Source organism: Alligator mississippiensis, chromosome 1 (genome assembly GCF_030867095.1).
Source record: "Alligator mississippiensis isolate rAllMis1 chromosome 1, rAllMis1, whole genome shotgun sequence".
NCBI classification, from domain to species: domain Eukaryota; kingdom Metazoa; phylum Chordata; order Crocodylia; family Alligatoridae; genus Alligator; species Alligator mississippiensis.
Window position 1 is genome coordinate 76,233,975 of NC_081824.1, and position 21,933 is coordinate 76,255,907.

Sequence of the window (21,933 nt, forward strand, 5' to 3'; positions counted from 1 at the left end):
CTCCATTTATTTACACAAACTTCTGTGTGTGTATTTTACCTTTCATGTTAAACTTTTTCTAAAAAAGCTACAGAAAACAATTTAAAAACTTCTATTTGTGAATTCAGCCTTCTATAACAGAAGCTAAATACACAATATGATGAATAAGTCTGAGGCTAATTCAATAAGGCAAATTAATTAGAAAATAGGAAAAGTCAGAAAAAGCAATTGTTGTCAGAGTTATGTATTGTTTGTATGGCTGATTTACTCTATTGTGGAAGTTGCAGAAGACTTGTATTGCAAAGACCTTCTAAGTTGAAACAGGATGCTCTGAGTGTAACAGGACTGAAGGGGCAAAAGAAACAAAATGCAAGACCACTGATAATAAGAGAATGCTGACTAGAGACTGCACTTATTGCACAGCTTATTTGATTCAAATATCTAATTTCCTTTCTTTTGCTGCTTCTTTCTTTTAATTTAACATCTATCTGAAGCATTGCATTCCTGGTTGGCTTATTTCTCACAGGTATTACAACAAAAGTGGATCAGTGGAAAGAAGTATGAAGAAGGTAAAAATGCCCTGATGGATAAATCAAGGGTGTTCTCTCTAAAAAGGCCCTTGTATCAATATCATTTCCAAAAAGGGATGCAAAAATCAGAAAATATCCATGTACCTAGTGGAGACCTTGATTTTGGTTCTAAAATACTTGCTTATTTTTGTGCCATACAGTTCCATCTACTAACCTTCCCTTATCACCCACGACACACAATTTTTATATCATTTTGCTCCCTTACAAAGCATCCTTCTTTTTTCATTATTACCTTAACACCTGCCAACTGGCTACCCGTGACACTTGCATTTTGCTGCTAATAGTCACCTTGCAACTTCAACATCTGTTCTACCTCCTCTGCTATCATGCTTTCAAAGTCTAAATCCAGCCTTGAATCCATAAGCCTGTCACATTGACTGATATCCTTGAAACACAACACACACTCAATTCTAGTTATGCTTACAAAATACATACCATGATTCTCATTACAAAATCCATGATGTCTTATAAAGAAATGAAAATAGCTTTAACAACTCCAAAGAAAAGAGACACTTTATTTTTCCAAGTAAATATTTTGGCGGGGAATATGCTACATACCTTATAGAACAGGACATTACAGCAAGGTAACAATTCCACATTTTTATGATAGTATAACATGCTTTCAGACACTGTTTGAAAGAGGTATTTTCTTACAAAGGTAAAGAAGGGAGAGATTTAATGCAGAAGAGAAAGGCCTTAGAATAAAAGTGCAAAGATTCTTATCTGGCTGCTGCCATTGTTATAGCAAAGGAACAATGCCTACAGGAAGAACTGAATGACACAATAAATGAGGGAAATTAATTAATTAATTAATTAACTTCCATTCATTTTATACCAAGGCTGCTCCAATAAAAAAGGAAGAATGAACAATTATCGATTTACCATACAAATGCAAAAAATAGTACAGATTGTATATATCCTTTAAAAAAAATAAAACTGTACCGCATAGCAATGATTGCTTACACTTTAAATTAATGTCCTTCTGCCAGTTAGTATGCACTTCTCAAAGTCTACAACTATTTTGACAGAAATGTATTCTCATACTCATTTTCTATTGCTAGGAAGAGTTTGTAGTCCAAAACTCCCAATCCTTAAAACCTCCAATTCTGAAGAATTGCAATCTGTTCGTTTTACATGTTTAAATGTGTTTGAAGGTTTTATCTTCAAATTGTTAACAGAGGAAAAATATACAATTGAAATACAAATACAGATATTTCAAAAGTAATTCAGATTTTATTTTAACCTTTCCAGAAGGCATAATTTACCCTATATGCTTAGCAAGAATATATTTGGATGGGGTTTTGTAACCTACTAGAAATTGAAATAACAAAAACTAGCCAATAAAAAGTAGTGTCCAAAAAATGAGAGGCAATTATTTTATATTATTCGCAGGAACAGCAGAAAATCGGCAGAGGTAGTCTTCCCAAGTCTGTGGAATTTTATGGAACACCTCATGCTTTATAAAGAGCTAATTTTCTGGCTGGTTTTGCAGACTTAATTGTGAGAAATGCAAGCAGATGCAAGCAGAGCACTCTGAAATATTTGAATACTCCAAATTCATAAATTATGTTGCAGTACTGTCTTCACACTTTACATGCATTATTTGTGACAATGTACCAGTTAAAGGTGTACCCTGGCATTATTCCAAATTAAACAAGAAATATTATGTAGATTTGTTGGCTATTATTTCTTGCCTCTTTATAATATAAACTTTTTCAAGAGAGATTATTTCTTACTATTTGTGTATTCACAGAACAGGGTAAATGTCCCCAGGGGTATGTCAGAACCTCTAGCCTCTATTATAAAACAAGTAATAAATATTATGTGTAATTTATATTAATTTGTATTGAAGCCCTATACACTACTTGCTGGACATGTACATAGAGGTAATTATGGTCCTGAAGACCTTGTAAAGTAATTTGATAAAAGTTGCAACAAAGAATATCAAGAAAAAAAAGGAGAAGAGAGGGAACAAGGATTGCAAACCAAAATCATGTGCATCTTAATTAAAAAAGGAGATCAGATACCAAAAAATTAGCCATTAACACCTGGAAGGGGTGGATTTCTTACTAGCAACTTCAAATGCTTTATTATTTTCAGTTAATCAAGACACTTTCTGTTAGAGGTTATGCTTTTGTGTGTGATAGAGATTGTTTGTTAAGATCTGTACTACTTTGAGAATTATTGAGCTCTGGGGTACTTAGTCATAGTACCTCAAGTAGTAGTAGCTGGCAGGGATCATGCGACTGGTCCCTCATGTCACCAAATATTACATTTCAAAAGGTACAGCAGAACAGTATAAGCCAATTAAAACTCACTACCCATTTTTCAAATTCCACTGCTTTCAACGTTAAAACTGATTTAAGCATGCTGGCTACTTTATGTGGAAATAGGCTACACTCAGCTGTTCATACCTCATTAAGATGCCCTACCTTGTTATTTAGAGCACCTCACTTCTAATAGCAGCTTTCAAATTGCCAGGACCTAATCAGCTTGTAGACTGCTAACAGCACAACATGTACAACAAGTGGGCTGGACACACTAATGGTTCATGCTGAATATTAGGCAATTTTCTGATGGCCAAATTAGTCCTCAAAATGCAGTCTAGGCTGTATATAATCAAATTCAACCTCAACAATGTCAATTTCCTCACTTAGAATAAGTAACATGTAATATATATATATATATATATATATATATATATATATATATATATATATAGCATTTAAAAAGTATTGGTGGCCAGAGTCTTCTAAGTATTTAGAGATAATGTCATCAGTGATTAAAAGATGCCATGTAAATTGGTCTACTCTAAATTGCAGAGCTGGAAAACTGGAAGAGAGTCCACATGTTTCTGAGTGGATCCATTTGCACAGAGAATGGTGAATTTCTTGATGTCTTAAGTGACTTTCCCAGAATGTGGTAAAGTCAATCAGGGCTGTAGAAAGTCCAGTGGAAAACCTGCACCCATGTAGAACTTCAGCATGTAAGCAGTACCAACTCTAGCCATGTACAGGCATGACATTTTACTGGGAATATCACCCTTCTCCTCCTAGAAATGACAAGCATAACAGCAGTCACTCAGTTTCTCCTGGGGAGTACATGCCCCTCTGGGAGAAGATCCTGGGAGAAAGATCCTGGAAGACCTCCTTTGAGAGAGAAACTCTTTCCCAAGAATGAACATTTGAATGCCCCCTTCCTGTTCTGCTCTACTTTCCTGTGCCTCCAGCTTTTAAATCACTCCATGTATAGTCTATCTGGGCTGCACACGTGGAAGTTTAAAAGCTGGAGGGCTGCCTCTCGACAGCTTGCCGCCTTCCGTAGGCAGGGAAGATGATGGGCTCTCAAGTAATGGGCTCCCCTAAGAGAAGGGGTGGACCAACAGTCCTCCAGTCCCCATTGGCTTGTATATCTGTCCAGGCAGGGGGCTGGAACACATGCATGCTCCTGTTCCCAAGCTACTTTTCTATCAGTTTGCATTTCAGATAAATTCTTACCAGTAGAAATGAATACCTGCCTGTATCCCATTTTCTACAAGACACTAAATGAACCAATCTCTCTTAAAACTACTTGTTTGTAACTTTGGAAGTGTTTGTTAAGAAAAGGAGTGTGTTATGCCACAGAAACTTAAATTGTGGCCTTTTCTGGAATGCTAGTTAACAGTGGCTGAGACTACAGAGCAGGCCTCAAATTTTCAAAGGTCACCAGACCACTGTGAAAGTGACAGGATGCTAATCAGAGTGAACTAAAAGGTATTTGTTCCAACCTGTCATCATTCAGAGGAATACTCATTCTGCTACCAGGTTTCATGGCCTCAAGATATTGAACAAGAGATAATATGTATGTTCCATCTACCATTCAACACTGAGTTTTGACATCCAATCATCAAAATCTGGAAAACTACGTAATTTTCTCAGGAAAAAATGAGGAAAATAACTCTAGTCTTATGCAAAGTGTTCCTTCTAAATTATTTGTGTTTAATTTGCAGGAGGAAGGTCAAAAAAGTACAGCTTGAACAGCGAGTGGGAAGTTGTGAAGTTTCTGATAATTTATTTCCTGTGGAAGATCATTCTATTCTTGGTCCACCCCACAAAAAGCTCCATCATCTACAGACCATCTCTGTCCTTATGGCAGAAAAGTCCACCGTTTCCAAGGAATGCCGCCTACTGCAGTCCTCATTCCAGTCCTTTAGGTGATCTTTCAGAGGTCTGGGCTGAGGCCATATACACCATGAAAGTAAGTACCAAGACCTTGAACTTGACTCCCTGCTATATGCAAAATCAGTATGGAGAGCAGAAGACATGGGACTGCAGAGAAAGAAATACAGGTGTGACCATCAGAAATACAGGCATTGCCTTCAGAATGGATCAGTCTCTTTAAATGAGAGTGTATGCAAGTTTCTTGGAATGATGAATGTTAAGAACAAGACAAACAGCAGCAAAATGGCACTTGGGTCAATTTTAAGAGTTTTCCAGCTAATTAACTTCTTGACTAATTCAAAAGCCTTGATGCCACGGCAATCTCTGCACACTGACTTCTATGAGAAATATAATTTCTTTAAGTTGGACATCAATGTTAAACAGAAAAAGAAGGATGCAAAAGAACTCCTGCTTGGCCTCTCAGCAGCCAGGCAGCATCATTCCTGTGATGTTCAAGGAAAGATAATAAAACTGGTTGGGCTAAAGAAACAGTGACCAAGCTTCACACATTGACAGGCATATCCCAGGAAGCTCAGGGGATTTCTATCAGAGAATTATTTGACATTGTCTGTTGGTTGCTGCTTACCCTCGAACCCACTCTCCCTCTGAACTATTGTGTATTTGCCTCTTATGTAAACAAAGCAAGAATGAACTAGCAATTTGTACTTATCTGAATATTTCTTAGACCCCTGACATGGGTTACACTTAAGAAGCGATTAACCAATTAATTACATCTTAAGTTGTTACCCAGCCATTTGTTAATACAATTAATAACATCATAAAACAAGGAATAAGCCACAAAGTTATTACACAAAAATGTGTAGTAACTTCATGGATGGTTCCCATCCCTCCATTAATTGAATGAATCAGGCTGGGCTCCCGTGGCATGGCAGGAAGCACGACTGGGGATCATGCATCAGATCCCACGGTGCCTTTACTCGTGCTTCTGCCAGGAGCCAAACATATCTCTTTATCTTTCTGACCCAAGGACTTAATATACTTAGTTTTGGAAGCGGTCTGTGGCACCAAACAGCTACTGCACAGAGTAACTAGCATCCTCCAAAGGGCAGATGTGAAGAAATACGTCAAAATAACTTCACCAAACCAGATAAGGTGCAGTGAAATACATTTTTATAAATCTACCTATACTAAATACAAAAAACATATACTTTGTTACAAGGCAGCGCGCAGGGTTAAACTGCAGCCCCTGGGTTCCCACCTCACTACCACTCTTTCTGGCTGCAGCAGCAGTTGGGGCTTCCAGGCTCCCCCTCCCTCCAGCTTCCCTTTCTTGCTCCTGCCTGTCCCACAGCCTAAGGGTGTGCTATGCAGCAGTGGAAGAGGCCCCCAGGAGCATGGTACAGTTGGCAGAGGGAAGAAGGAGTGCAGGGAGCTACAGCAGGGGGGTGTACGGTGAAGGGGGTGAGGTGTCAGAGGACCCGCTCCCAGGCAGCTGTAGCGCTGCCTGCTTGCTGATCTACTCCTGTCCCAGTCCAGCCTCCTAGGATACCACTCTTTCTATCTTTTTGCCCATCATCCCTTGATGTTATCTATCAGTTAATAATCTATTCTGCCTTGGCCTATCTTACCAGTATCACTGGCAGCCTGTTCCTGCGTGTGCTATGGTGCCCCATCTCAATTATCTCTTTTTTTGCACCACACTGACACCAGTGCATGCATCAGGGCCCTACCAACCCTAACTGTGCTGTAGGGGTACTAATGGTGGCCTCTGGCTGCCCCTATAGCTATGCCCAGGCCTCTAGTATTCTTTTAAGTCTATTCACTGGGCCTCCTAGCCCTGTATGTTTATCCATCCCACAGGCCACTGGCCCTTGCAGAGGTGCTTCTCCACCATCTCTCCCTCCTTTCAGGGCTCCAAGCATGGCCTTCTTTCCTCCTCACTGTGGCCTTCACCACCCAGTGGAAACAGGAAAAAAGCATCAACCAGTCGGTTGCCAGCACAAACCCCACTCTGAGTCTGATGCTGCTGCAAAACAAATCTCTACCCCACTCTGCTGGTTCCCTCCCAGCCTTTAGAGTACCTTCCCAGATCTGCTTTCTCTCTTACAGCTTCAGCTAGCAGGACCTCCTCTCCCTGCTCAAGTCATGGCCAGACTGCCTGCTCTGGCCCCAGCACAGGGCCACCTTCTGGCCACTTGTCTCCAGTTCTTTTAATTAGGCGCAGAGTTTTCTACTCAGCTAGACAGCTAGTTTTTCCAAGAATCTCCCTGTCACCTTATGACTCCTGACTCTGGGCTCCTGTGGCTGCTGGCTAATCTAAAGTCTTCCCTCTCTGGGCTACAAAAGTCTAAGCGTTAAAATGCCCCCACTCCATTCTCTTGCTTCTCATTTGTCTGGAGGTTAACAGGGCTAGGGTTCCCTGTTACAGGGGGGCATGGCCTTAGACACTTAGAAGTTGGACTGTCCTGCTCCATTACATACCTTTACAACCAAATATCTATGCTTATCTTTTTCTTCTTTTTTTAAATACAAAATAACCTGTAACTGAACCACCATCATTGCACACATGCCCAAACCAAATATCCGTGAGACTGAGAAAATTTTGTAACTCATTCGTTTATCCTGTTGTTTATTTCCCCCCAACTCCTACTCACTATGTCACATCTAGAATTTATACTGTAGGCTCTGGCAAAAACACATCTATTTTTTCTTTGTGATGAGCATGACAAAATTGCAAATGCTATAAAAATAAACATTATTTATGTATTAATGCTTATTTTATTCTTTTACAGTGCCTACAGTTTACCTCCAGATTACTGTAGATATAGATTACTTACAGTACACATAAGAGTTACTAATAAACAATAAAAATATTAATGACACACTGCAGGTAACAATGAAAGGATATTTAAGACTAGTTAAGTTTAGATCCTTTATCATGTCACCTTCATTTATTTCTGCTAAAGATAAAATAAAATTACTGCTTTAGCTATTTCTCAGAAGGTGAACTGGGTGGATGATCATGGCTTATTTTCTGAAACAGCAATTTTTACCTTCACAGGTAGGTAGACATTTTTCTTTTAGATCGACAAGTTGAGGTGAAGTACTGTAGCTCTATATGGTCAGTTCAGTTTACATTTCTCAATTCACATAGTTTGTGAATAAACGGGATTAAATGTAGAACTGGGAGCAACTTCCTTGCCCATCAAGTCTAACTTCCTGCTATCACAGGAAGCTCCTTTTAACAAATTTATAACACTCCATCTTAAAACTACTTAGGTTGTTTGCAACTATGATGGTTCACTTATTGCTGCCAATACAATTTCATGCCCATATGTTTAAACACACAAAGCACGAATCAGGAGTCTGTTATCAGAAAAGCCTTTAATCAATGTCAGGCAGCTGATCAAACTAACTGCTGGCTATGGGGAAGATGGGTGTAGCAAGACAGCTCTGAGCCTGGACAGCCACGACGTATGACGCACTGTCAACTGCCATTGTGTTGATCATGGTGGCGGGGTCAGCTTCCACTGCAGTGGTGGCTATTTCTGGCTCCCACCCCAAAGGTGACATCTATAACTGCTTCCCCAGTCGCCCAGCTTCAGTTACTCCAATGGTGGGGAATAACACAGGGATGCATTCATTCCAAAGTTCTCACACAAATCAGGTATTTATACATTTACTTTCCTATCGTCTACAACACGATTAAATCAAATCAAAACTCTGTTCTGCTCACTTGGTTCCACTGGATCCTTATTGATCCTTTGAGATCACTTAAGTTTTTGACAGGCTTTAGTAGTAAACCCTTTCCAGTCATCCCAGTAAGCCATGAGTTTCTGGCTCAGCCAACACCTACTCAGTCTGACAGAGAGTTACCTTCTTCCAATTCCAAGTCTGAATTCATTCACAATCAGTTTATATACAAATTTCATATGTTAAAACTGTCCTTGAACTTAAGCAGGTCTTTCCTATCCTACTCCCCACACCTTGGCTGATGTGTTTATACAGAGTAATCATTTCCACACTCAACTTTTGCACTGCTAGGCTTAACAAGACAACCTCTTGTTGTCTCCTTTTGTAGAGTTAAAAAAAGAGACTCTGTTCTCCTGATCATTGCAGTGGCCCTTCTAGGCCTCTGTTCTAGTTAGACTTTATCTTTTTTTGAAAATGAGTGACCAGACAGTAGAATGACTTCAATACTTCCCAACCTTTCCTGGAAACAATTTCCCTAATAATTCTATGATCACATTTGTTGTTCATTGTTTTTTTTTTGGTAACTGCATCATAGTCCATGATGAACTAATATACCCATATCTTTCCATACTCTGTGGTTGCCAATTCTCCTGGCCCACCCCTAGGACAGCCCTTGCTTAGAAATAACACATTCTGCATCTGTGCAGGGGATTGGACTAGCTGACCCTTGAGATCTCTTTCAAGTCCATGGTGTGTCTGCACAAACATGCATTTTGCACAACTGGATTTGAATCCTATTCCTGATCCTACAGCTCTCTTCTGAATTGGGAATACCTCCTATCTTTGTTTTCTACTCTTTGTGACCAATTTATTATATGTGTGGTCCCCAAACCAATATTTAAATATCTCCACCAGTAATCTCCATCCAGCCTGACAGCAGTCCTTTCACCAGAACCCATTATAAAAATTCAAAATATTCTTTTGAGACATACTTGTAGAATAGTCTGTGAATAAATTAAAAATTCTGTTAACATTTGAAGCTAAGATGATGGACATTAAAACCAGGCCATGAGGACTAAGTATTGTCTTCAAGACAAGGTCAGGACTTATATTTATATAATCTTTTATGACCCACTGTTTAAAGTATTATAAAACCCTCTTTTTCAATATGTAGTTAAAGATTCTGAGGGAAAAAGTGGGCGATATGGTCTTCTGGGCTATAATTTACCCAGGAGAAGCTGCAGTCCGATTTACTTTATCTCCTAGCAATCACTAATGATGCTCTTTAACGTTAAGAGAGGTGGCCAGATGCATCAGTCTGAAGTCAGGTAGAAGCTAGAACTGGGTACATAAGTAGATTAAACTAAAATTCATTCCTATACAAGTCACTGACCATACCAGGAGACCACATTTACTCACCTACAGACCAAGTGCAAGTTCCTCAGAAGTACACAAAAGATTTCCACATCCCTACTACATGAAATTGGGAGCAGATCATATGGATATAATAAAATGTGGACACAAAATGCAAATAGCACATGTATATTTTCAAATATTCTCCCCCCCCCCAGCATAACTGTCCTCTTGTTCTATGAAACTGAACAGCCTCAGTTTGACAAAAGTGGTGTTTATTATGCAACTTTTAATAACTACCCTTAAAAATAATCTTGTTTTAAAATAGCAGTAATTAATCTCTATTCAAATGGTAATTTAATATGTTAAGAGCCTAAAATGAAACTGGTCATTAACTAAATAATAAAGTTTGCCAGAAGATCGGTTACTGTTTAATAATGGAGAACATAATGTACTGAAAAATGTGTTTTAATCCCAGAAGCAACTGGGGATGAACTGCAAAAAACCTTTCATTCCCTCAAAATGTTATGTGACTTCAATTTCTTTAAAGAAGATATTTTATAAAATAGATTTAATTTATTTTATATATTTTAAGATATTTTATAAAATACGTTATATTTTATATGTTTTCTTTAAAATAAAAAAAATCTGAAAACGTGTATTATGATAATTGCTTATTCTACAAGCATCCCACCTGACAGTTTTAATGTGTACACCATATAACATAGCTTTCATAAAATGACTAGTGTATATGCTGGCATACTTAATTTTATTACTCCTAATCAAATCAAACTGTATGATACAATAGCTGTTGAAGGTTACTAACAACATTACAATGGCAATGAATTTGGGGGGGGGGGGGGGAAAAATCGCATGATAATTACAAACGACTTCCAACTAAATTATTTTATATTTTGGATCATAACAGTTATAGAAGACTTTTATCTAGAGTGTGAGATTATAAGAGATTTAATAGATCAATCCTAATAGAGAGAACCCACAAATCACTGAATCCCCTCAAGGCTTAATCTTTGGTCTTTTCACTTTCTTAAAAGTTAATGGTAGAAATTGTTAGAGAATGTTCTATTCATTTCTGTTCAGACACACATATATAAGACCAAACATATTTGAAAATGAAAATGTTCTGTAACATCTTTGAACAGATGCTAGAGTTAAATGTTAGACTGGAATAATCTAATTTAAAAACAGAACTAAAGTGATATTGAAAACTAATTTTAAATTAAATCCATTCCCTCAATATAACCTTAAGAGAGCAATGTTCTGAAAATAAACAGGGATTTTCACTGCAGTTATTAATTTGACTCCAAACTGTCAATTCACTTATTCTTCTCTCTGAATTAATTATCAGCCATCTGCATTAGCTATCAAACATTAACTTTATGTTTACTTAATAAAATATAGATATTGATGCCATCCTAGCTGAATTGTTTGCTTTTACGTTCTCTACAATATGTGACATCCTTAATATCAAGGAACATTCCTAAACATCATCTTAGCACAAGATGAAACTGAAAACCTTCAAAATTACTTCTTCCAGATAAAAACAAGTACAAAATTGTCAAAAGTATGAAAATCAAATATATACATATAAACTTCTATCAGTTGACCTGCATCAGGTCAACTAACAACCACCCAAACAATGCAGAATTAAGCTACAAAAAAGCCCGAACAAACACATCAACATTGGTTGACAGCCTCAAGAATGCTAGTCTAAATTCTATGCTCACAGGCAAAACATGAAGCCTGTAATGTCTCAGAAAATGCATGGCAGAATAAACCACTACAAGGAAAAACTGCATGTAACTTCTCTGTTCTAGCCAAGAAAGCTAAAACAGTACACTCTGGGATGATACAATTCCTTCTGTGCTGTTTCTGGTCTACCTGCTATCAGATACAATAGATTTAGAAGATCTGAGGAAGGCGTGCTTTGTGCCCTGCCATATAATGAATACCAATAGTAAGTTCAGAAGCCAGGTACTGCATTCCAGGTACAACATAAGGATCAATCATCTATATGGTACCATTTAATCTTGGCAATATTAAAATGAATAAAAAAAGAGATGTGATGAACAATTTCTTAATTAATTCAATAATTTATTTAGCAAAAATATTCAATTACTGTATTGTTCATTTGTACATAGCATGCCTCAAAAAACTCAAGAGCAAGAAACTAAAAATGTAACTGAAAACTTCCATGCATAGGCATACAACCACCATAAAACCACAGAAAATCTATAACAGATAAATCTGCCCCAGAAGTAATGGCAGTATTTCAGTCCTTTCTTCCTCAAACTTGCCAACCATTATCAGACCAGAAACCCCTTACATCATCTTTAGATACTGCATGGTTCTGGAAAATCAAGTCTATTCATTGCTGGAAAGAGGTACTTGTATAAGGAGTTCTCTCTACTTATGTATAGACTGACCTTATTTGACAAACAACATAGTGGGTTTTGTGTATTAATATTGGATATGAAGGTCTGTAATTGCTTAATCCTCAAACCAAAAGTATTATCTATGCAAAGATTGTTTTGAAAACTGTAAGATTAAAAAGGCTACAATGAATGGGTTCAAATATATGGATCGTCAATTTGGTCTTTATCAAATAAGCTAAAGAAATGGAAAATAGTTGGGATGTCATGAAGAAGAAGGATGTCAACAGTAAGACGATGAGTGATGAGTTGCTAATTTACATTAACAGAAAAGACTGGAGCAAAAGCAGATTTCCTTCAACTCAAAGTTAGTGGATATTCTGGTTTACACAGTTACATAGCAATGTAGTAACAAACATGTTCACTTTGGCTCACAGATGTTTCAGATAGGATTGTTAGGAACCACACAGTAAGATTACAGGACTTACTGAAGGAAGAAAAATTAAATAAAGGTTACTTATCAGCAACAAACATTCATAGAGACAACTGCGTGCAAAGACCTACATTTGTGAGTTATATGCACACTCTTGGTGGATACAAGACCCCAAAAATGTGCAATCACCTAATGAAGCTATGCCCTTATGGATCTGAAGGTATGTAGCAGTGGCTCCCAACCTTTTTTTGCCATGACCCACTGCTGGGAGCGGAGTACGGTGGTGGGAGAGGCGGCCTGGGAGAGCTCCTGGCACACGGTGTGGCTCGTACTTTGTGTGCGGTGCCACTGGCATTGCCCCCGCAACCCTCATTTAGGTCACGACCCGAGGTTGGGAACTGCTGGTATATAAAGTTGCTGTTCCAATACTAATCCAAATTCATGTTCCCATATGGTCAAAGCTTTACTTATGACTCCAAAACAAAAGAGAAGAAAGCTTATAAATTACATGTATATGGCAATTCCCCCAGTTGTAATGGATTAATAATAGGACCCATAAATGAGGTGGCTCAGAGGAAAACAAGCCTAACATTTCAGGATTCCCTCCCAAATAGAGTATTATATCTAGATGCATAGCCAAGAAATGTTATGCATATGTATGTATTTATTTTCAGTAAGCATACTTATACATCTCTGTAAGAGTCATTTTATGTTTTAGAGCAGGGCTGTCCAACTTATAAGCAGGCAAGGCCTGTACTAGAAGGGACCACAGACTCCCCCCTGCCTCCAAAGCTGCATGCTATGCATGTGTGTAGGTGCTCTCCTCTCCCTCCCCTACTGCACTGCAGGCAGGTGCCTCACTTCACCTTCAGCTCCTCAAAGGTAGGTTTCCAAGCTGCACCGCACTGCAGAGGCACTCTGAGATGCCATCTCCCCTGGCACTGTGGACTGTATCATGCTACTGCTGACAGCGGCAGGAAGTGTAAGTCAGAGAAGAGACAGGGAACTCAAAGAACCTGCCTCTGCTATAACTAGAGTGATGCAGGGAGAGGTGACTGGGTAGGAGCCCAGGGGCTATATGTTAGCCTGTGCAGGCTACACTGAGTCCACAAACCACCAATTGGACAGCCCTGTTTTAAAGAGTGCTTCAGCCCTTGTGGACTACGTTCCATTTCCCTTCAAGTACAGAAATGCATGCAAGATCCTAACTTCAACTTCCACAGTTTGCCCTATTTTGACAGTCTTTGGATACAGGCACAAGAACTTCCAACTTTTCTCTATAGTCTACAAATAATTTAGCAAATAAGTAAGGCTGTCTTTTATAAGTATTAACTAAGAGTGTCATCTAAACTGATCCTCTGGGTCAAGCCAAATACCACCCTACACCCCTGCCCACAACCACCAATACTAAAAGATCCTAGCTTGACCACCTGTGGGAAGACAGTTAAATGCCAGAAACTGTCTAGAAGTTCAACATGAGGTTGACTGCACTGCCACTTGCATTCTTCCCTGCTCCATATTGCAACATGTTTGGAGCTCACCTTTATGCTGCAGGCCCGGATCACAAAAAGTCCAACAGTAGCACTCCCAGCAATTCCTGTTCCTTGCTTCAAGCCCTTTTTGTACCCCATTTGTTATCTCTACTGCCCATAAGTAGAGCCAGGCACAGAGATAAGCAGTACACAAAGATTCCTACAAGAGTTCTACTTGAGGAACAAGCAGTGTTGGCTTTGGAGTGGTCCATAAAGTAAAATGCAGATGGTGGAAAGCAGCTGATGTGGCATGGGCTGATTGAGGGTTATCTGGAAGGTTAAACCTAAATATGGGAACAATCATACCCTGCAAGCCTTTTTTTAACATAAAATCTGCATGTTCATTGTAAGATGAAATGTTTTAAGGGAAAATATAGTGACATATAAGCAGACATAGATAGAAAAGAAAACCATGAAGTAGGGACTGAAAAAACCTAATGATGCTGTATACTCCAATGAAGTAGTTGACATATTTGGAGAAAGGTTGAGAGTACACCATCCAGTGTTCAGATCTTTCAAAGGGTTTAAGCTACAAACAGAGAATTCATAAGCATCAATGAACAAAGATCTATATTAAATAATTTTGAATTAATAACTCTCAATAACTGATACCTAAGATGAAGAAGGGTTAAACAATCTAGCAAAAAAACATTTTGGTATAGGGTTATGAGAAGTACAGAGGCATTTTCAACAGGATAAAATACAAAACCATTATTTATTGGGGCCAGCTGAATGGTTGAAATCAAACGAGCTCTTTACTTTTTCTTGTACTTGTAAGGTAACAGATAGGAGAGCCTTCCTTTGGCTGACTCCCATAATCAGATACTATTTTGATGGGTTTCACATGATAAAAACCATGAAGAGGCCTTTATATTAACTTAAACGCTAAGTATGTTACGTTAGGTCAACCTATATTTCTTGAAAATTAGACATGACTTTTGGAAGAGAGAGATGCTTACAGAGTATCTTGTACAATCATGGAGATGAAAACACCTGGAATACATGGTGCCACCTGAATGCCAGGATAAGGCATTCTAGATTTGGATCTGCTCTAGCTACGACATCAAACTGCCTGAAATTTTAGAAATGTAGACACAAGGGTACAGGATGAGCTTACTGGCTCCTACACTGACACTGAGTAGGCTTATAAACTCCTCCACTAGTTCTGGGGTCTTGTTCTGTGTGGGAAAAGCTGCCTGCTTTCCTTTCTTGAGATGAGAGTAAGATTGTTATTTTAGATCCTGCTGTGGGCATCATACTAGATGCCTTTTTGGGAGTCCTTTTATTGCCAGACTGGCCTAGGCCCAGTGTCAATTTTTTTCCATCTTCCTCACACCAGTCCAAGGACCCTGTGGTTAGGCGGTAAAAATCATGTTGTCACAACATAACAAATATCCAGTGCAAATAATATTTCAATAGTGTGTTGGATTCCCTGATTAATGAGAACTGAATCTATGAATTATGAGCAAGCATCTCCTAAAGAAATCAGGGAACGAGGTCAGCTGATAACGTCCAGTATAATGAGACAATATCTCTTCCCACCCACCTTACACTTGTCAGGAGGTACTGGGGGAGAGCGATGAGGTATGAGCGATGGTGCTGATACTAGGTTAATGGGATTAGATGGAGTCAAGGGCAGCCCTCCACAGGGTGGAACAGATTACAAAGGAGGACTGACCTCCACCAATTAACTTTTTTAGGATAGTTTTCAGATGTGTTACTTCAACCATTTTTCTAATGTTTTATCTTTTCTTCCTGAGGCATCCAGATACTTACAGAATGGCCACTTTTTATATAAATTAAGATTCTATTGAACATTTTCATTGATGCAAACACTATTTTGGAAAGAGTTACACTTCAGGATATAAACATTCACTTGAGATGAAACATCTTGCCATATAAGGTTTCAAGAAGGAACACTTAAAAATAGTTTGGATGTCAAATCAATTAAATGCTGCAAATTTAGGGATGTAGGAAGATAGTACATGTTTCCTATGTTTTTTGAATAAATTCTTAAAACTTGGGTTTTGATTTAAAAGAATCAATAGTTTGTGGGGGGAGGGGAAGAGAGAGAGAGAGATTAATTAATTTATTAGGGCTGGCCAAATAATTAAAACATTGAAATCTTGAAAATGTTTGCATTTCAATGTGCAATATAAATGAGACCCTTTAGTTGTTTCGTGAAAACAAGACAGATTGAAAATGATCAACCTCAGATTGATTGATTAGGACACTCATTTACAATATGCAAAACCTAGACTCCAGGCCACACTCCAAAATCAGATTTCACATCTCATCTCAGGTGAATGCAAAACTGTGCTAATGGGTTTTCTGGGAGGATCTCTCTCTACCCTCAGGAAACTTCACAATGAAATTTTCATCCAAACCAATATGCTTTCCCAAAGCTTCACTAGCAATCAGCTGTTAGAAACAGTAGATCTACTTAAAGTTCAGCTGAAAAATATAATCATTACATCACAAAAGATGAACGTTTTGAGAAGTGTTACATGTCCTTTATAACAAAGTCTAATAATGTTGGGAAAATACTCTCTTGTGTTTTCTAATGCCATGTCTTCCCTGCCCAAAATCACTTGAAGGATTAGAGTTGAAAAGATGGCTTTGTTTTGAAATGTCACTGAGAAAGTAACCTAAAAAATAAACATTTTGTTTCTGATAATTAACCTAGTGTCAAAATTAATCAAACAAGATGATAGAAAACATTCAATTTTTTTGACAAGCTAAATACATAAATGTCACTGGAAATAATCCCAGAACATGATGAACCCGAGGAAAATTATAATATTTTTCATTTTTCTTGAAATTGTATTAATTCATCTGAAGCACTCTGAAATTTCAAGAAATATACAAGAACTTAATGACTTTTAGGTGAACCCAAAAACCTTGTTAATCATACCTTAATATGTGCAAAAGGTCTGTCAAAGCTTCCGACATAAAGAAGACCAACATTCTGGGTAAGGAGCCTAAAAAAAAAACAACATCATTTAAGATCTCTCTCTATTTCTTACAGCCTAGTGAATTCTTCCAAGTGTGATAGTTGTTATTAAACCCCTGTTAGTGTAACAGGCTTAATTATGATCCAGAAAGAAATACTATTGAAAAATATGATCGAACAGAACAAGTGTGTAGAATGAATTGGTTACAAAGAAAAGATACATAGTAAAGATGGAACACATTCCTGCAAATTAGTGTGTTGAATTTCTACTGTAAGAAGTGCTTCACAAATTAATTTCACAATACTTTTGGTGTCCTTATACAGGAACCAGGCAGTGCTCAGTCATGAACAAAAACCATGGGGCATACAACATTTCCGTTTGGTAATGGCCCTTTAAAGTAATAGTATCAACTCAATTACTACTTTAAAATAAGTGAAGGCAAACAGACTCAACATTAAAGTTGCAAGTTTAAAAATAACATTATCTGAAGTGATATAACCAATATGACCCAAAGCAACTTACCCCAACACCATAACAAAAAATCCCTAAGACTCACTGCTGTGCCACTTAGCAGTGCCCCGTCACCACTGTGCTATTCATTAGATTCCATTCAGTAAGCCACTGTGTACCACCAAAATTTCTGCTAGCAAAAGGGTGAACTGGTTCAAAAATGTGTTGATACTTCTGATTATAGAGCTAATTTGGTTTCTGCAGCTAGGTCAGATAGTGTGCAAGTGGTCAATATTACCAAGAAGATTAGAAATATTAAGCACCAGGGACATGTAATCCTGGAGAATATGAAACAATAGATGCCTGTGAGGAAAAGTGGGACAGATGAATGCACTGGAGTGCTGTACTGCTTGCCCTGTAGAGGTCAGAGTATTAATTCCTGCAGCTGCTGGAGCTACCATTAAGGCCCAGCTCTGTAACCCTGGGAAATAATGTCACTATGATTCATCCTTTCCTCCCTGCTTCCCCCTGACATAGGTAATAGTCACCAGGGACAACTAGAAACTCCAACAGGATGGATGGGGGAATAGGGGAAAATGTGAATGACATTAACTCTGGGTTCTGGAGCTATGCTGAAACAACAGGGATTAATGCCCCTCTGCAAGGGGTCAGTCAGTCATGGCAAAAACCCCATGGGCTGAATCCAGCCCCATGAGGCAAGTGGTTCAGCTTGTGAAAAGACCAAAGTGTTGGGTGCCCTGATTTGGACAGAAAGTATGTTTAACACCTCCGCTGGAAGGTGATTCACTGTGAATTTGGATTACTGATATTTTGCAAAGTGGAAAAATCAAATGCCATTCATAAAGAGATGTCAAAACAGTGCTTTCTTTTCAACCTCCTCAAGATTAGAAATTATATTCATATTTTCCCCTAATATATTGGAAGGGAAAGAGGGACTAATAGATTAGTTTGAGCCTGTCATAGCAAGAGCAGGCAATGAATGATCTGTTTAAACCCTTCTAACATACATACACACATACAGGAAGGCTTACCAGTGGTTAAATGCTAGTGCCTAATGGGTACATACTAAATGAAAAATGGGAATGATTCCTATTGTAAGGATTCAAGGTACGTTGTAACATTTTGTTGTACAGCTGTTTGAACACTCGTGGTGCTCTGGCCAGGTCCCTGAGGACTGGAGAAGGGCCAATGTGGTGCCCATTTTCAAGAAAGGGAGAAGGGATGAGCCAGGTAACTTCAGGCCAGTCAGTCTTACCTCTATTCCTAGGAAAATACTAGAGAAAATAATCAAAGAACACATTTGTGCAGGCCCAGCAGGGGAAACAATGCTGAGGGGAAACCAGCACGGGTTTGTCACAGGTAGATCCCGCCTGACAAATCTTGTAGCCTTCTATGACCAGGTCACACACTGCCTGGATGCGGGAGCTGAGGCTGATGTCATCTTCCTGGACTTTAGGAAGGCCTTCGACATAGTCTCACACCCTATCCTCACTGGGAAGCTAGCAGACTGTGGAGTGGACGCCTACACAGTCAGGTGGGTGGCCACCTGGCTTAGGGACCGCACCCAGAGAGTGGTGGTGGATGGTTCCTTCTTGGCCTGGAGGGAGGTGGGCAGTGGGGTCCCGCAGGCTTCGGTCCTCGGACCAGTATTATTAAATATCTTCATCAGCGATTTGGATGAGGACGTGGAGAGCACCCTCTCCAAGTTTGCTGATACCAAGTTATGGGGCAAAGTTAGTACACCGGAGGGCAGGGAGCAGACTCAGGCCAACCAGGACAGAGAGAAATAGGATACAATTTAATAAAGATAAATGTAAGGTACTCCACCTGGGAAGGAGGAATCCCCAGCACACCTATAGGTTGGGGAGTGTCCTTCTCAGCAGCTCAGAGGCAGAGAGGGATCTTGGAGTCATAATTGACTCCAAGATGAACATGAGCTGGCAGTGTAACGACGCCATCAACAAGGCCGATCGCACCTAGTTATGCATTAGCAGGTGCATGACTAACAGATCAAAGGAGGTGATGCTCCCCCTCTATGCGGCACTGGTCAGGCTGCAGTTGGAGTACTGTGTCCAGTTTTGGGCGCCGCACTTCAAGAGGGACGCAAAGAATCTGGAGAGGGTCCAGAGGAGGGCCACTCGCATGATTAGTGGCTTTTGGGAAAGACCCTATGGGGGGAGGTTGAGACAGCTGAATCTCTTCAGCCTTCACAAGAGACGGCGGAGGGGATATCTTGTGGCCGCCTATAAATTTATTAGGGGAGGTCAATGGGGAATAGGTGACGCACTGTTTACTAGGGCGCCCCAGGGAGTGACTAGGAATAATGGGTGTAAACTAACTGAGAGTGGATTTAGGTTAGATATTAGGAAGAAATTTTTCACAGTAAGGGTGGCCAGGATCTGGAATGGGCTTCCAAGAGAGGTTGTGCTATCGCCTAGCTTGGAGGTCTTCAAGAAGAGGCTAGATAGTCAGCTGGCTGGGGTCATCTGACCTTGGTCCTCTCTCCTGCCAGGGGCAGGGGGTCGGACACGATGATCCATTGTGGTCCCTTCCGACTCTACAATCTATGAATCTATGAAACTGGGACAGTAGTTTTCTTGTTATATTTTACTTAAACATCTAGTATTGTGACAAATGGGTTTTAAGTGATCTTCCCTAATTCTTATGGCACTAATATACAAAACTTGCCATATAATGTTCCTAACTGGCATTCAATTTTGTTTTAATGTAACTCCTCTAACACTTTTCTGTTAAATAAACAATCCAACTTATATGACGAACAAACTTGCTGAATTCCAAGGTCCTTCCTATTAAGAACAATTTATGGCTTTTAAAACATGGACTGCCGCTAGGAAAACCTAAGACAGGGGTAGCCAACCTGTTGCATGAGTGCCACAAGTGGCACGGGCAACCTCTGTGTGTGGCATGCAACAACCAGCACAGCAGCAGTTTATGCAGGAGGTAGAAAGCAGAGCAGGAGATCAGGCAGAAAACAAAGCAGGAGATTGGGCAGAGGAAGGGGACTGGAGTGGCACTGGGGGAGGGTGCAGGGCTAATTTGTAGCATAATTGCCAAAAGCATTGGCACCCATGAATCTAGAAGCCCACAGTGAAAGCATCCAATAATAATGCAGGTTAACTTGGACATAATTTATCTTGCAGCTCTGGAGAAGCCCATGCCGGAGCAGCAACTTTTCCAGCACATCCTATATTTTCAGCATTCAACCCTGCCCAGTCAACCTTCTTTTGAGTATCTGTTAAAAGTGGGAATACTTATGCTCTCCAATTCTTTTGTTTAGGGAAGGCACTTTGTCTGCAATCTGTATCTTGTGCACAGGCCTGGGCATACCTGAATTCTAAATAATTCATTTTAAACCGCACTGCTAACCTATCAGAAAGCTCAGATGTACATTTCCTATTTTTCAGTACTCCTTTAGGGCAATGTAATTTCATCTCCTTCTGGCATCTAGAATTAATTTGCTTTTATATTACATACACCAGGCAAAATACTGGCACAACATGCCACTTGTGGCAAAATGCTATCCCTTCCTAATTATCTTAACTAATGCACCTTCTCAGAAACATGATTAACATTTACCCTTGCAGACTAGTCACAATTACACCCTCAGGAAGATATATGTACCAACCAGTCCACCTTCATATTTTCTCCTAACAATACCCCTTTTTACAAATTTACCATACAGCTTCCCTTCTGATTTCACAGTTGCATAGTACTATCCTTAAATCATCTTCTTTATTATCTGATGCCTAAACCTGATAACAAGTGGACACCGCTATTATATTATTTCTTGTACTATATATCCTCCTGAAATCAATGCCCCTTTTTGAATTCCAATAGTAGTGGTGTTATAGCAATCACTACTTAAAGAAAAAAAAAGAGAGAATTAAAGATCTTAATTTCACAACTGAATTAACTCCTTGATAAAACTTAAGGGCAGTTATTTTTTAAAAATCGATATGGAAAATAGAACTTTATTTGTGCATGTTTACTTAAGAAATGCTAAATTAAGTTCTATTAGTTCTGTAACTAACTAATTTTTAGTTTTATACAAACACACACAAAACTGTGGCTGCGTAAACACTAAAAATAATTTCAAATTCTCCCAAGTTTGTTCTCCTGATAGAAAAAATTACCCAGAGCCACATGTACAGGCATTTGAATCTAAGGACCTGAAGGGTAGAAAGCTTGCAGTGCTAATACTGTGCATGCAGAAGGCACCCCTGCACACACATCTTAGTATGCTCTACAGGCTCCCTTAGTCTGCCTGGCAACAGGTGGCAGTTGTGCATAGGGCCCTCCTGACTGACTGATCCAGACTGCTCAGGTCATCACCTGGTGGTCCCTATACCATAAT

The 21,933-nt window shown here is 39.2% G+C and overlaps 1 protein-coding gene across 5 annotated transcripts in view; it reads right to left on the reverse strand.

Annotated features, from left to right (window-relative positions):
• The window catches only part of RNGTT (RNA guanylyltransferase and 5'-phosphatase), a 381,871-nt gene that overhangs the window by 23,001 nt on the left and 336,937 nt on the right, over positions 1-21,933 (reverse strand). For all 5 annotated transcript variants that reach the window (XM_059731910.1, XM_014600584.3, XM_059731918.1 and 2 more), the window contains one exon: positions 17,048-17,114. In XM_059731910.1, coding sequence (XP_059587893.1) covers positions 17,048-17,114 — 67 coding nt within the window. The remainder of the gene's footprint in view (positions 1-17,047; positions 17,115-21,933) is intronic.